Source organism: Ceratina calcarata, unplaced genomic scaffold, assembly GCF_001652005.2.
Source record: "Ceratina calcarata isolate Rehan_Ccalc_2016 unplaced genomic scaffold, ASM165200v1 scaffold191.2, whole genome shotgun sequence".
Classification (NCBI taxonomy): Eukaryota; Metazoa; Arthropoda; class Insecta; order Hymenoptera; family Apidae; genus Ceratina; species Ceratina calcarata.
Window position 1 is genome coordinate 315,171 of NW_017140615.1, and position 13,816 is coordinate 328,986.

The 13,816-nt window shown below is 48.0% G+C and overlaps 5 protein-coding genes across 5 annotated transcripts; 1 reads left to right on the forward strand and 4 right to left on the reverse strand.

Annotated features, from left to right (window-relative positions):
* Positions 1-1,437: 1,437 nt before the first annotated feature.
* LOC108621962 (glycine-rich protein DOT1) lies at positions 1,438-3,221 on the reverse strand. Its single transcript, XM_026811120.1, has 7 exons — positions 3,204-3,221; positions 2,824-2,885; positions 2,512-2,759; positions 2,246-2,437; positions 1,973-2,170; positions 1,648-1,897; positions 1,438-1,567 (listed from the first exon to the last, which is right to left on the reverse strand). The coding sequence occupies exons 1-7, from the start codon at positions 3,219-3,221 to the stop codon at positions 1,438-1,440; spliced, it is 1,098 nt and encodes a 365-aa protein (XP_026666921.1).
* Positions 3,222-5,434: 2,213 nt separating this feature from the next.
* LOC108621963 (uncharacterized) lies at positions 5,435-7,594 on the reverse strand. The gene is made up of 4 exons (XM_018019573.2): positions 7,413-7,594; positions 7,253-7,311; positions 6,862-7,188; positions 5,435-6,800 (listed from the first exon to the last, which is right to left on the reverse strand). Exons 1-4 carry the CDS (start codon positions 7,422-7,424, stop codon positions 6,053-6,055), a joined length of 1,146 nt encoding a protein of 381 aa, XP_017875062.1. The 5' UTR covers positions 7,425-7,594; the 3' UTR covers positions 5,435-6,052.
* A 2,700-nt stretch (positions 7,595-10,294) lies between these two features.
* On the forward strand, positions 10,295-11,501 carry LOC108621974 (glycine-rich protein 23). The gene is made up of 3 exons (XM_018019592.2): positions 10,295-10,426; positions 10,543-10,604; positions 10,683-11,501. The coding sequence occupies exons 1-3, from the start codon at positions 10,412-10,414 to the stop codon at positions 11,077-11,079; spliced, it is 474 nt and encodes a 157-aa protein (XP_017875081.1). The 5' UTR covers positions 10,295-10,411; the 3' UTR covers positions 11,080-11,501.
* A 56-nt stretch (positions 11,502-11,557) lies between these two features.
* Positions 11,558-12,433, reverse strand: LOC108621964 (uncharacterized). The gene is made up of 3 exons (XM_018019574.1): positions 12,380-12,433; positions 12,243-12,310; positions 11,558-12,185 (listed from the first exon to the last, which is right to left on the reverse strand). The coding sequence occupies exons 1-3, from the start codon at positions 12,431-12,433 to the stop codon at positions 11,558-11,560; spliced, it is 750 nt and encodes a 249-aa protein (XP_017875063.1).
* A 290-nt stretch (positions 12,434-12,723) lies between these two features.
* On the reverse strand, positions 12,724-13,319 carry LOC108621965 (uncharacterized). The gene is made up of 3 exons (XM_018019575.2): positions 13,247-13,319; positions 13,106-13,158; positions 12,724-13,031 (listed from the first exon to the last, which is right to left on the reverse strand). The coding sequence occupies exons 1-3, from the start codon at positions 13,265-13,267 to the stop codon at positions 12,884-12,886; spliced, it is 222 nt and encodes a 73-aa protein (XP_017875064.1). The 5' UTR covers positions 13,268-13,319; the 3' UTR covers positions 12,724-12,883.
* Between the last annotated feature and the right edge of the window lie 497 nt (positions 13,320-13,816).

Genomic DNA, 13,816 nt, shown 5'->3' on the forward strand with positions numbered 1-13,816 from the left:
TTTCTAAATTAAATCGTGTCGTTGATGATCCATCGCTTAACGCGGTGGCGAGTCCTCTCTTTCATACCGTTACGTCGGCAGCCACAAGCATTAAATCCAGAATAGATAGAAAGTTGTAATCGATCGGCGTTATAGTTATCATTGAAAAAAATGGTGAAACGACCCAACGAAAGCGTTCGATCCTTCTGGAAGCTGACGGTGTTCGCTTTCTCTGTCTTCTGTTACTGTAACAGGAACACGTTACGAGGCTTATGTACATGTAGCTCATTACCGTAACAGGATTTCAGAAGGGATACAGATATTTTGCAGCATAGAATCATAGTACCATAGAAAATTCAGTTAGCATTCCAATCAAGACGATCGGTTATAAAGCGTGTACGAATACGAATTTATGAACATTCCTTCGCTTTCACCGGTTTATTGAACTTCGATATTTCTGATTTTCTTCGCGCCATGATCCATGTATGCAATAGTGTTGAATCTCATCAATTTTCATCGTACCGTCACGGTTTCTACTTTCATATCTTTCACCCGATCATTCCGAAATTGGCATATTTTATGTATAATGTACTTGAATGCTTTTTCGGTTTGACAAACATATGCGAAAAGGATGTGTTTCGCACAAATTGCACACAGGGTCTCGCGATCATTGCGGCGTGAGGGCAACGTTCTTACTCGTTATTTTGTCCTCGGTACCGGTACACGAGTGAAATCGTGGTCCTCCTTCACGAAACGTAACATCTGTTCTCTTTCACTTTCCGCTTACTTTCCATTTCGAACCGTGCACCCGATCCAATGGGTAACTTCCCGAAAAAATTCTCGAACCCGTTACTCAAGGAAAACGCAGGTTAGCATTGCGTCGGATTTCTCCAATAATTAATTGCCTCACACGATAATTAATCCTTGAACGAGCAACGGTAAATCTTCTTCGTCCCATGAAACGTTGCTGTCGTTTTATTGGAGGGATGTCAAGAGGTCGGAATTTAGAAAACGTACAAAAAGTTTATTAGAGATAAGAGTAAACAATAGTATTTACATGACTTACGACAGTACGTATATATGTACATAACAGGATAACGGTAACGAGTTGACGATCGCGAAACGCACGCGATGTAATCGTTTAAGTACAGCTGCGGAAACAATTGTCGTTCGTAAGTACAACATCGTCGAGTTTTAAAACAGAAATCTGTTAGGCGACGAATATCGTAATTATAGAATATAGGTACCGATTCCCTTCGAAGAATGATACTTATACGTGTACGAACGCGCAGCTTCTAAAAACAGCGTATAACGATGAACGAGCTTCTCGAGAAGAGCGAAATAGGAAACGACTTATCGCTAGAAATCGAGACGTACTGGCAACAGTGCAGGTGCTCGCGCGATGCGAGTCTGCCTAAAATCTAAGGGTAACGGGACCATTCGATCGATTCGACGCTTCTATTTCTTCTTATGGTAACCAGAGAATCCACCGCCACCGTGACCTCCGCCACCACCGCCTCCATGTCCACTCGAATACGAGTCGTAGCCACCGCCCGAACTGTATCCGCCGCCACCGCCACCATGTCCGCTGGAACGAGTACCATCGTTTGAACATACAATCGATCGATCCAGAAAATGGCGTTCGATCGACAAATTATTTCACGTTACCTGCTACCAAATCCGGAAGATATAGCGTTGCTAACGGCATGGTGTTCTATGCCGCCTCCACCATAGCCACCACCGTGACCTCCTCCACCGTCGTAACACGATCCTCCACCGTGATGATCGTCGAAACCACCTCCGCCGAAACTACCTCCGCCGAAACCACCTCCGCCGAAACCTCCACCGCCGTGATGCTCGTCGAAACCACCGTGACCGCCACCGCCACCCGCTATTATTACATCTCCTCCATGTCCACCTGTGCGATCGCGTTCTCTTTAATATGCTTCCATTTCATATTTAACGACGAATCGAAATTCGATCATATTTTTACCTCCATAACCGCCGCCACCTCCGTGGCCGCCTCCGAAACCTCCACCGCCTCCGAATCCTCCTCCACCGTGATGATCGTCGAAACCACCTCCGCCGAAACCTCCTCCGCCAAAACCTCCACCGCCATGATGGTCATCGAAACCACCATGACCGCCACCGCCTCCACCTCCAGCTATTATTATGTCTCCGCCGTGTCCACCTGTACGATCTCGCTCTCTTTAGTATTCTTTCATTTGATATCTAACGACGAATCGAAATTCGATCAAATTTTTACCTCCGTAACCACCGCCACCTCCGTGGCCGCCTCCGAAACCTCCACCGCCTCCGAATCCTCCTCCACCGTGATGATCGTCGAAACCACCTCCGCCAAAACCTCCTCCGCCGAATCCTCCACCGCCATGATGATCATCGAAACCACCATGACCGCCACCACCATCAGATATTATTATGTCTCCCCCGTGACCACCTGTGCAACCGCGCTCTCTTTAAAATGCTTCCATTTAACGTTTAACGACGAATCCAGGTTTGATCGAAATTTACCTCCAAAACCGCCGCCACCTCCATGGCCGCCTCCGAAACCACCTCCGAATCCACCTCCGTGATGACCACCGAATCCTCCTCCTCCGCCGTGACCTCCGGGACCGCTGGGTGAAGTGACTATTATAGCATGTCCGCCACCCCCGCCTCCTCCGCCGTGACCGTGTCCGTGTCCACCGTGATCCTCGTACTTAATCACTTTTGTTTCTTCGTGGTGGACCGGTTCCGGCAAGTGGATTCTTATATGCACACTGAAAAATTACAACGGGATTTAAAATGATCCGACTGACCTCGATGAGTGAAGCGTGTACTTACTGCTCTTTCCCAAACGTAGCAAGCGTTACGGTCAACGTCGCCGCGAAGAACAACCACTTGATCTGGAAACAAACCTTTTTATAAAATCTATTCCGGTCGTTTCCCCTTACGTACGCATTAAAGGACTGTTTCATTCGAATGCTATTATAACGTGTCGTTGGATCGATCCCGATCGAGAAACACAACTTTTATTCTACCAAACTTTATATCGGTCCGAGTATCGTGAAATCGACTATCCCTTGCTGTTCTAAAAACCGAACTGTCCCGACACTGATGGAGCACTCTGATTCGAACGTATCCCGAAAAGAAGATAGGAAAATAAAAAGAAACGATGGGAACGACGAAAATCCGTCGCCCAAAGTGTCCTCGTCACTTCTTACACTGGTTTGCGGCCGCATAGTTCGCGGAATGGTCCTTCTTCGTCGATGATCAGGAACGCAATGAACGCACCGTCCTATCGCGTATTCGGCGAGGATCCCGTATATATAATAGCAAGACCGACGTACCGGAAGATCGTCGAGACCAAGTGGGGAGATGACGAAGATCGGCATCCAACCAGTGGTGGAGGACTCGGATCGTGTTGGAGCTCCAGCTGCACATCGCGCACCGGGTGCCCCCGATTCGAATTGGCGATCCAGGCTCCAGGCCCTGAACGTGTCGCGTTCGCTCGTGTGCGTGGGACAACGGCAACGACCGTGACCTACACAGTCGTCCACCGGAGAAATTCACGCTCCTGGCCACTTTTCCACGTGTCCCTTCCGGGTGAACCTTGACAAAAGAACCTGTGATTCGACCTTCTCATTTTCGGCTTTTAAACGAATGATTCCTACTTGAGAATGATGTTTCATAATCTATAATGGAATTCCCATAGTCTCGTATCCTGGAGCTGCTCAAAATCTTTCGTGGCGCAACATTGGGACAGCTGTATCGTTTCGATTTTCACGCATCACGGGAGATAAAGAGGAATTTCGCTTTCATACATCGACGAACGTAGAATTTGTATTTGACTACGCTTTCCCCGATTTCCAGAACAAAATCAAGCGGAGAGAACGCGCCTCACAATCGGATGACGCGACGCATTCACATATGAATCGAAGAGAGTAAACTTTTCCCTTGTGCAAATGACAGCATTCTTTCTACTAATAAGTTTGCACGTTCGAGTTGTGAACGTTATCTAAGAGCGAGATCGGAACGGCATTCGTCGAGTAATTAATTCGGACGATGGAAGCAGGCATTTCCCTGATGGAAAAACCATCTCAGGGAAGCGTTAACATTCTTGCATTTAATTGCTTGCCTCGTTGTTTCTCATTCTCACGCAGAGAAAAAAGAATGAAACACTGCTGGATCTCGTCGCAGCGTAGGAAGTAGAAATGTAGCGAACTGGTCAGACGGCGTTCCGTCGTGATCCCTGAACTCTGAATTCTAAAGTGTAAGTGGAACGTGTATGAAGCGCTATCTCCGATGAATGCCCGTTAGGTGCTCGGTGAAATTGAACGGGAACGCGGCAGATTCCCGATTCGAAACGGGAACGAGAGAACGGTAGCGGATCGGATGGCATCGTTGCTTCCAATCGTAAAACTATTCGCAGGAAAGAAAGCGATCGTATCGATCTTCGATCGACACCGCACCTTCACGAACTGGAGCTACAGTTTCACCGTCGAACTCGACGTTCAAGAGCAGGTGAACTTTCGAGTCTCCGCAAAGACCGAACAACCGGAAGTTCCGCTCGCGATGCGTGGGAACCGCGAGCGCGATGATCCTGAAGAGATCGGTCGATGTTGGAGAACGAAATAGAAAGCAAAAAAAACCTCGGAAAGAGAACATCGACCAAGTGAATGATCGGGGAGAGGCGAGGGGAGAGATCGAAAAGTTTCGCGCGAGACGAATCCGCTTCCCTTTCACTTCTCTTATGTTTTCGCGTTCGGACCTCCGGAGAGATTCCACTTTCGAGGAATCGGAAGTTCTCTTACGAGATTCCTACCACGCGTAGTTTGCATTTTGCTCGAATACGAAGGAACAACGGTGGATAGATCGCGGACTTGACGAATTTGCTGGACCTGTGCATTTCAATTTTTAAAACTTTTTAATTTCACCGTAATTCATCACTGCGTTTGAATCAGATGATGTTGAAAAATAATGTCAACCCTTTCAACGATCCTGATTAAACTAATCATCGATTACGCTCTGCTTGACGCTTTCCTTTCGAGGAGCATACACGGAAAAGTACTTCCGTCGAGCCCGGGAGACAGTGCGACAGAACGAAAAGCAAATTACTGTCATTACTCCTGTACGCGACTTTTTCCGCTTTTAAGAGATCCGCCGCGCGCTCGTCTCGCGTAATACACATGAACGTGTCCCTCCTGTTATCGAGCAAACGACCGTAATTAACGGATGCTCGTTAATCAGTTTTAATTCGATGAAAGTTTCCGAGAAATCGTGCTATGGCATTATCTCAAACCGGAAAATAAGAGAGGAACAGTTGTTTGGGACTCGACGAAAGGGAAAATTGCTGATGCTACCGGAAAATTTGAATAAATCCAAAGGCATCGTTGCGCAGATTCCTTTTTATTTTTTCGGAGACTGGTCCTTACTAATTTAATACTATCTAAATAATCACTCGTAGAGTGGACGGCGGCGCAAAACGAAGGTGAACGGAATCGCGCGCGACATTAACCTTCCAGGTTACACGCGAACCGGTCGTCGGATAATAAAGCCCGTTCTTTCTCCGGATCGAAGAGAGCGGCGGAGGAGCAAGAGATCGAGAGGATGGAGCGACTTTCTCGACTTTCGAACTTACACTCTTACAGTCGTTCGAGGTCATCGGACCTCGCCGAGCGAAAGTAAGCGGGGAAGATGCGTTCCCTCTCGAGCATTCGCATCTCGTCGTCGGTGTCGGATCGCCGTGCCGCGCGGATCGAGCTCCGACTTCCGTCGGAGCTGCCGTTAGGTGAGCAGACAAATTGGGAAATAGGTTTACACGTATATTTCCAACTATCGTTAATGAATATTTATACAGCGTAAATAATTTAAACATGAATTCGCTTAACTACTCTACCCAGTCATCATCCAAACGCGAAACCGTTCTTCGTTTATATATACATATACATATACATCTAACTTTCGTAAAATAGTTGCACATGGGGTCACGGTAGCTCCATGCATGTCAGCATAACAGTCGTTTCATTTATGCGCGATTGAAGAAAAAAGTTTTCGAGGATCGACTTTAATTTTATCCAAGGAGCGCTTGCGTGACCCCTAGAGCCGATATCTGCGCATTCATGGGAACGGTGCCGGTCTGATAGGGAGATGTATTAACAGGCATCGTTCGAAAATCGTGAGACGACTCCATCGTGTCTTCCTTTACGGCGTAACCTTGCTTCGGCTGCGCGAAGCTCACCGGCCAACTATAAGTACCGTAGACGTTGACCGGTGACCCGTACGCGAACGAGTAACTTCCGCTGGGTTGACTCTGAAAGTTATAATTAGCCACGGATGGATTCTGCATAAATTGCGACCAGGACTTAGTCATCTCTTGGACCTTCTGCCGATAATCGTCCAGAGCCACCGAATCCCTCAATACGATTCCATCTTTGCTACCGCCGATCGTAGGCGAAGGTATACCCGACGGTAATGAGACGCCACCGCTTTGCGAGGGACCTGCGTTCTCGTAAAATTCGCTAGTCCCTTTCTGCTGCAGTAAATACAGTTGTTCCTTGCCTCGGAGATCGATAGGATTGTTCGCAGTCGTGTCCTTCTCGATAGATCTCGATGTGTAGAATTTCTGATTTTCATCTTCGTTCGACCCTTCGTTGTAACTAATCGCGCTTTCCGGACTCGAGAAGAGCGTCTCCGATTCTGAGGGCGAAGATTCATACGATGGTCCCGAGGACGAGTAGCTAGTGCCGCTACCGGACGAAGCGTACGCGCTCGACGAATATTCCGGCTCCGAGTTCTTCTGCTCCTGCGCCCCCGGTTGCCTGCATCGAAAGATCCGTAATTAGAATCGTGAGAGAACATTGTTTCAATCGATCGTGTTACCTCTGGCTACCGAAGGAAAAGCTGCCCCTGACTTTCATGCGATCGTAGGGAATGTAACCCTTTCCGAAAGAGAGCGCGTGGCTGATGCTCTTTCCGTATGGAACGTGGACGTGGTTCACGTGTTCGTAACCTTGATCGAAGTCGTCACCGCCGTGAGGGAACACCGGTTTTCCATACCCGGGTCTCTTCGTTTGACGATAGAACAGATATCTTCGATGATCGAGTTCCCCGCCGTGGGATGATTTCCTGTAACGCGATATCACCGGTCGCAAGGAGGTCACGCCCATTCGCCTCGCCCGTTGCGGAATCACCAGCATCACTTTGTCCCTGTAGAACGAAACGCGCGATTCGTATAATCCGTCCGAGTTCGATAGGTCGTCGCGGTACTTACGGCTGTGCCTGGACGAACACGGAGTCGGTGATCGCTAACACCAAGACGATGCAGAGAGCCTGTAAATTATATCGATCACGATTCGGTCCTTACTTCCATCACTTTCCCACCAAAACGTGTATCATCGAAATGAATTAGTCAAAGCCGTAAATTCGCTTACCGAATACTGCATGTTGCGAAATCGAGCCTCGGTCCGAGATGCACGAAAATACGCGGCACTGCCAACGACGGCCGCGCGGTTTACAATTAGATTCTTGAGGAGGAGCAGTCGCACTGGATAGTCGAACTGGACAGCAAAGCCGATGCGGACAAATTGCGGGAGGTCTGTGCGAGCTTGTTCTCTTTTATAGAAGATAAAAAGAGCATAATCGCGTGGCCGGAGCGATCGCCTCCCACCGTTCCAGCCGCTGCCGCCGCTGCCGAGCCCTCAAAAGAGATCGTTCGCATCCGGCTTGTATCTATGCAACGCGAAAAACGAGGAAAAAGGATTGGCGTGCCGATATGAAACGGACAGCCGAGCACTCGACGTCCCCGCGCCCGTTTTAGTAGCAATTTTTATTCGCGGGGAAATCGACACTTTCTTCTTCTCGTAGACCCTAGACGTTCGCTCGCGTCCAACCTGGTTCGCGCGTAAAACGACCGCGCCTCGTCTCTGCGCTTTCCAAAACGCGACCAACAAGAACCACGCCACCGTTCTACATTTATCAAACGAAAGGGAGCGAGAGAAAGAACAGTCTATCAGTCTATACCTGTGGGATAGAGCGGACGATAGCGAAACGCAGGGATAGGACATACGTTCGATCGACAAAGCGGGTCGCCGTAACGTGAGAAGATTGGCTCCGTTGAATTCGACAGCCTCGAACTTGATCCACACGTTGTTGTCTCGTCAATTTTTATTTGAAGCATGACACGAAATATGCAGCTCCGATTAATTGTGATTTAAGCATTCTAAAGAAAAGCAGGCAGTCGTGTGGCAATGTTTCTAGGAGGATTATACGAATTTGAGAGAAGAGAAAGAGATGACAAGAAACTGAACTATCGCTAAGCTGTCACCCCGCGCCGCGCCGCCGTTCGATTGGACGAAATTATCGCAGTCGACGACCGGCGAACGATCGAATATCGAAGGTTTTCCGAAGCCGATCCTCTCGCTTTCTATCCGAACAAATCCAACCCACGATCGTTAGAAATGTAATAAAAACAGCTGGAACCATCTGGACTCGTAGAGAGAACTTCCCGATTTCACAATATTGCAGCATGTTATTACCAGAGAATTTTTACCAATTCCACGAGAAAAGTTAAAAGATGAATGTCCGTGAAATTAGAACTTCCCATGGGAGAAATTCATTTCTGCTCTTTTTTTGTCTGGAATGTTTTCATCAAACGTTAAAATCGGACGAGATCGACACAAGCAGAGACAAATAGAGGGAGAGAGTTCAGTGTCACGGTCTCGCATTCCGTAATCCGCGTACAAAAGGATAACGACGCAGCGTTCTTATTCGTTTTTTTTTCGTTCCAACTCATTCACGATCGATTTCCCTTTCCGATCGACTTCTGGTTCGACACGGATGGTGCACACGATATTCCACGTGGAACTTCCTCAACAGATTCCTCTCTTAAAGCGCGTCCGTCGATCGTTTGTTCCAAACTTGTCGGGAGAAAGGGGAAACGTTTATGCATAAAAATTTATTTATTTGTTAAAGAACGGAGCGATTCCGCGTACAGTCAAGTATGCACCTTCGTTCACCCGAGATCAAGTTCAAGATCAAGTTTACGTCTTCGAGCGATAAGTCGCGGTCAAGGTAGTGCACAGCTGTAATCCAGCCGTTCGACTGTAGGTACGTACATACGTACGTAAAAGTGTGTGTACTAGTACATCTACAAGAACTTGGAAACCAGTCCGAACGCTCTCAGCCGCGAGGAAGTTCGTTACCTGTCCCGGACCTTGTTCTCAGGTCCGAAGCACGTAACGCTATGAAAATACGTCACTCTCTTCTACTTCACGATGTCATCGATCTCGCAACTAAAACGTTTAAACATTGCATTTTACAAATAAAAAATGTTATCGGGTAGAATTCGATTTTATAAGAAAGGAACGAATAGTCGAAAGCCGAGCGAAACGATTCCTCGAGACGCTAAACTCTCGTTTCTATGATCAATTCGGTATTCGACGTTTCACGATTCGCATCAGATAATCTCGATAAGATCTCCCGTTGTTCGTCCGAAAACGCGAAAGAGCGAAACTGGAAGCTGGTAACGAGAATGAACGAACGGCGAATTATTGCCGGCGCGTGATACAGATGCTTCGAGATATCGGATGTAATGCGATGGGAAACGCTCTCGAGATGAGATCGATAACGCGAACACGGCTTTCATCGAATTACCATAATCCACCTAATTACTAAAACCATCATCGAACAGGAAACAAGCTTTACGAAAGTTTGCTGACCAATCGATAGACCTTACGATTAGGTTGATGACCTGACGAACGTAACGCTGCGGTAGATCAATTAACGCGTCGACGTTAAATGTTATTCGTTTATTTATGCCTAATCGGACGTTGTACGATGCATAACTAAATTGAAACATAGGCGTAAGATAGAAAACGAGAGGCATCGCGTTTACAGAGACAAGAGTGAAACGGACCGCCTTATATTACGACGGTGATCTTGATCTTGGTCGGGTGAACGGCCAAGAATCAAGTGGCAGTCGCCAGTAGCAACTTTCATTGAAAATAATAGATAACGACGGTGCCGCGCGAGGGTGCGGAGTGCGGAGTACCGGCAGAGATTCTTCGAGTCCAGTATCCATGAAAAAGAGGAAACGAGCAAAACGATAGACTGCACGAACAGACGCGAAGGGTGGCGGTGAACGGGCTGTGGCGTGGCGGATCTCTGGTTTTTGCTACGTATACCGTATACCACGGTCCAGCCTTTCACGTGCAACCGTAGCAAAAGATTCCCTTTCGATTCTTATCCGACTCCAATCGCGTACGTGCGTATAAAAGCGGCAACCGCCTGCACCACCGACAACAGATCAAAACTGTATCGCCAAGGTGGGACCGGTAGTCGCTCCTCCGTTACGAGCTCTGTTAGATACCTCGCTTTCCTGCTTTGGATTCTCTTCGTTCTGAACGACGCGTCCCCGAAAGTGTGCGCCACGATGCCAAATATCGCGGTAAGTGTACCCGTGGGTTGGATTTCCAACGGGAACCGCAGACGAAAGGAACCGCGACGCGAAAAATTGTCGAAAGTGCATATAATAACGATTCGTCGAACGTTCACGATTTCTAGATCATTTTTGGGTTCGTCTCGTTACTCCACTTGGTTTCGGCGGGAGGACATCACGGACATCAGTAAGTTTCGTTTGCCGTGCAACATCGGCTCGTATCTACCAATCGAGTGAGAACTACCTAACGAAACGACTATTTCAGCGACCACGTGGTGATCCACGTGCCTTACAAGATTAAAACCATACACCATACCCATACGATCACGAAACATATCCATCACGGTGGTGGAGGTGGCGATAAGTACGAGGTGTTAGGGTACACCGTGGGCCACCCGATAGATTTAGGTCATCACGGTGGTGGCGGCCTCGAGGGTTTTGGCGGCTTGGAAAGCGGCGGCGGTGGTCACGAGCTCGGGGGAGGTGGCGATATCGGCGGCGGTCACATCGAATACAGCGGAGGCGGTGGAATGATGAGTGGTGGCGGTCACGGTCACGTCGAGTTCAGTAGCGGAGGTGGCGGTGACATCAGCGGAGGACACGAACTGGGAGGAAGCATAGGCATGGGCGGCGGAGGACACGAAGACTGGGGTGGACATTGAGAAGCAAATCGCGCGAGAAGAGTACGGTAGCGAGAGAACTTGCGAGAAGTTCGATCAGCCTCTCGGAACATAATATTCTCGTCCGAAGAAATGTATCCAGTTGCCGCACCTCCGTCGCTCGACGCCTCGACCCTCCAAGGAAAATTATTTCGCGACGATATTTTCTCACACGTTTCTTTTTATCTTTATCTCTGACTGGTGTCTCGCGGCGAGTGCCGATCGACTTTACCCTCCTACCTTGTACTTTCTCTCCTCGTCCTAGTCTCACACCGTTCGCACCGTCTTAATGTACATAGATATCGTTACTCGTTTGTTCGTTGTTCGTTGTTTTCTTTAGCTCCGTTGTATCTATCGTTTGCGTCTACCGCGGCTCGAACGATCCACGCATCGTTGCAATCGAGTCGCGGAGGAATTGAATAAATTGCGTGTGTACCTGAAACTATGTACGATCTATCCAGTCTACGTTCTACGGACGGCCTTAGGTTTTAGATCTCGCTCGTTCACGCTTGTCTCTGGTGTTCTCGTACTCCGCGTCGTCCACGATGTATCTCCCGGCGTCGGTTTTCATCCGAAAATCCTCTTTGAATCCTCCGCCCTCCGCGTCGCCCTCTTCCTCGCGCAGGTCCTCGTGAAATTTATGCATCTGATCCGATTTTAAGTGCCCGCTTTCCGTCTCCAGGCCTTTCTTATATCCCTCTTCGTAGTTGTAAGACATGGTCTCGGTGTTCGGAGGTATGTCGTTCACGTCTTCATGGACCGCATAAGAATCGCGCTCCTTCTCCTCCACGTTATTGTCATTGTCGTCGACGTACGACGGTGAGTACGAACCCCTGTGATAATCGGTAACGGGAAAATACTTTTGCCGGCGCTTCGGTTTCTCCTTCTCGTCCATGTGATGATCCTCGTGGTCCAATTCAGGCTCCCCCTCGTGTTCATAATCATGGTACCGTCCGTACCTCCAGGAACTCCAGTTCGTGTGATATTCATGCTTGTGGTGGTTCTTCGGCGGCGGTTTCTTCGGAACCGGCACGTGGAGATGAAGGAGAACGGTCCGCGTGTGCACGCGATGGTTGATCACGTCCGGGACCACGATCCTTAGGTGTACTCTACGTATGAAAGGGAAATGAGTCGCCGGCGAAAACGAGGAGTTCGATTTCGCTTACCGCTTCGCGTATCCTCCATAGTTCGTCACTTGATTCAACAGAACGAGGCACAAGTAATTGAGAACTCTCTGAAAAGATCGACGAATATATGAGCAGTGGTCGCGCGAAATCGGTACTTAGTCGTTACGCGTCGTTACCATAACTGGAACGTTGACGAATCCGTGGATCGGCAGTCGAGTGTCGTTTAACATCTGAGAGGATAATCCCCCTTTATAAGTATCCCGATCTATCGCGGTCGATCCACCCCGTAGAAGCGCGATCGAAATTTTACGGACGAGTAAACGCTTTCGCCTGGCGCTGACGGATCAGATGCCGCGCTTTTTTCCGCGACGCGATCGTGAAAGTTCATTGTCGCCGCGCCTCGTACGGAAATCGAATAAATTCGAACGTGTCTCAGAGTCACGCTTTTTCCCGATTTATCCATTTGAAAGCGATCACAGATTTTTCCATGCTTTTAAGATAGATTTGATTGAACTTGGCGTTAGCAAAATATATTTATTCGTTTATACAAATTTCTACATTAGATGAATGCTATTTGTACAGCTTAAGTAATCTCGTACGAGTTAATGACTATTCATTGGGTTCCACGTTTACATATCTGGCGTGTGCGAATTCTATACGAATATAGATTAAAATTGTCCCTAGTAAGATCCATATTTATCGTCTTCCTCTATCTCTTCTTCTATCTCTTCCTCCTTCTCCTCGTGATAATGCGGTATTATTTTGTAAATCGTGTGGACGTGTTTTACGTTCTTCACTCGATAGGGAACGTGGATGATCACCTTCTTGCTGCAGACGTAAAGGAATTAGCAAATAGAACCGTATACTGTAAACGATCGATTATAAATTATCGAGGTACTCACGACTCGGCGAACCGGCAAAACGAAACGAGCAGCACCGACAAAGCGAGAGCGTACTGAAATAGGCAAAAGAAACTTTGCAAATCTATCGTCAAAAGTCAGATTCATTAAAAGTTAGTAAAAAGATTTTAGCATCCCCCATACCAAAAGCTTCTTCCACTTCATTCCAAATGGATAGCACGTTCGTGATTGGAAGGTCTATCTGATAGCCGGCAAAAGATGCTGGGTTCGAGAAACTGGCGATAGATCTGCGCGGGCCAGCGTGAGATCCATCGTTATATAGGCACCTACGCGCAACTGAGATTAGCCAGGCGAATCCAGCCAGTTTTCATAAAACCGTTCCAAGAAACTCCGCCCAGGGTTCCGATCGCACGCATTCATTTCGCACGTGTATCTTTTCACTTTACTGTTTTCTCACTAGCCATAAACGAGTCGTCGTTACCTGCTGGTATCCCGCGACTCGTGCCAGGAGTCGTTGAAAGCGTGGACGTACGAGCACGCACGCGATGCTCTTCAACGTCTCTATCAAAGATTTATGTGACTCGGCACGCGACGACGGTACATACCGTGACGAGATCAAGATTCTGCTTCGCTTCTGCAAACTTCTTTCTCGCGCCGATTTCGTTATTTGTAAAACTGCTCGCACTTTTAAAAATTTTCTACTGACTTGATTAAGGATGTATTGGCTATACAGTCAATCCCAAAAGTTTATGT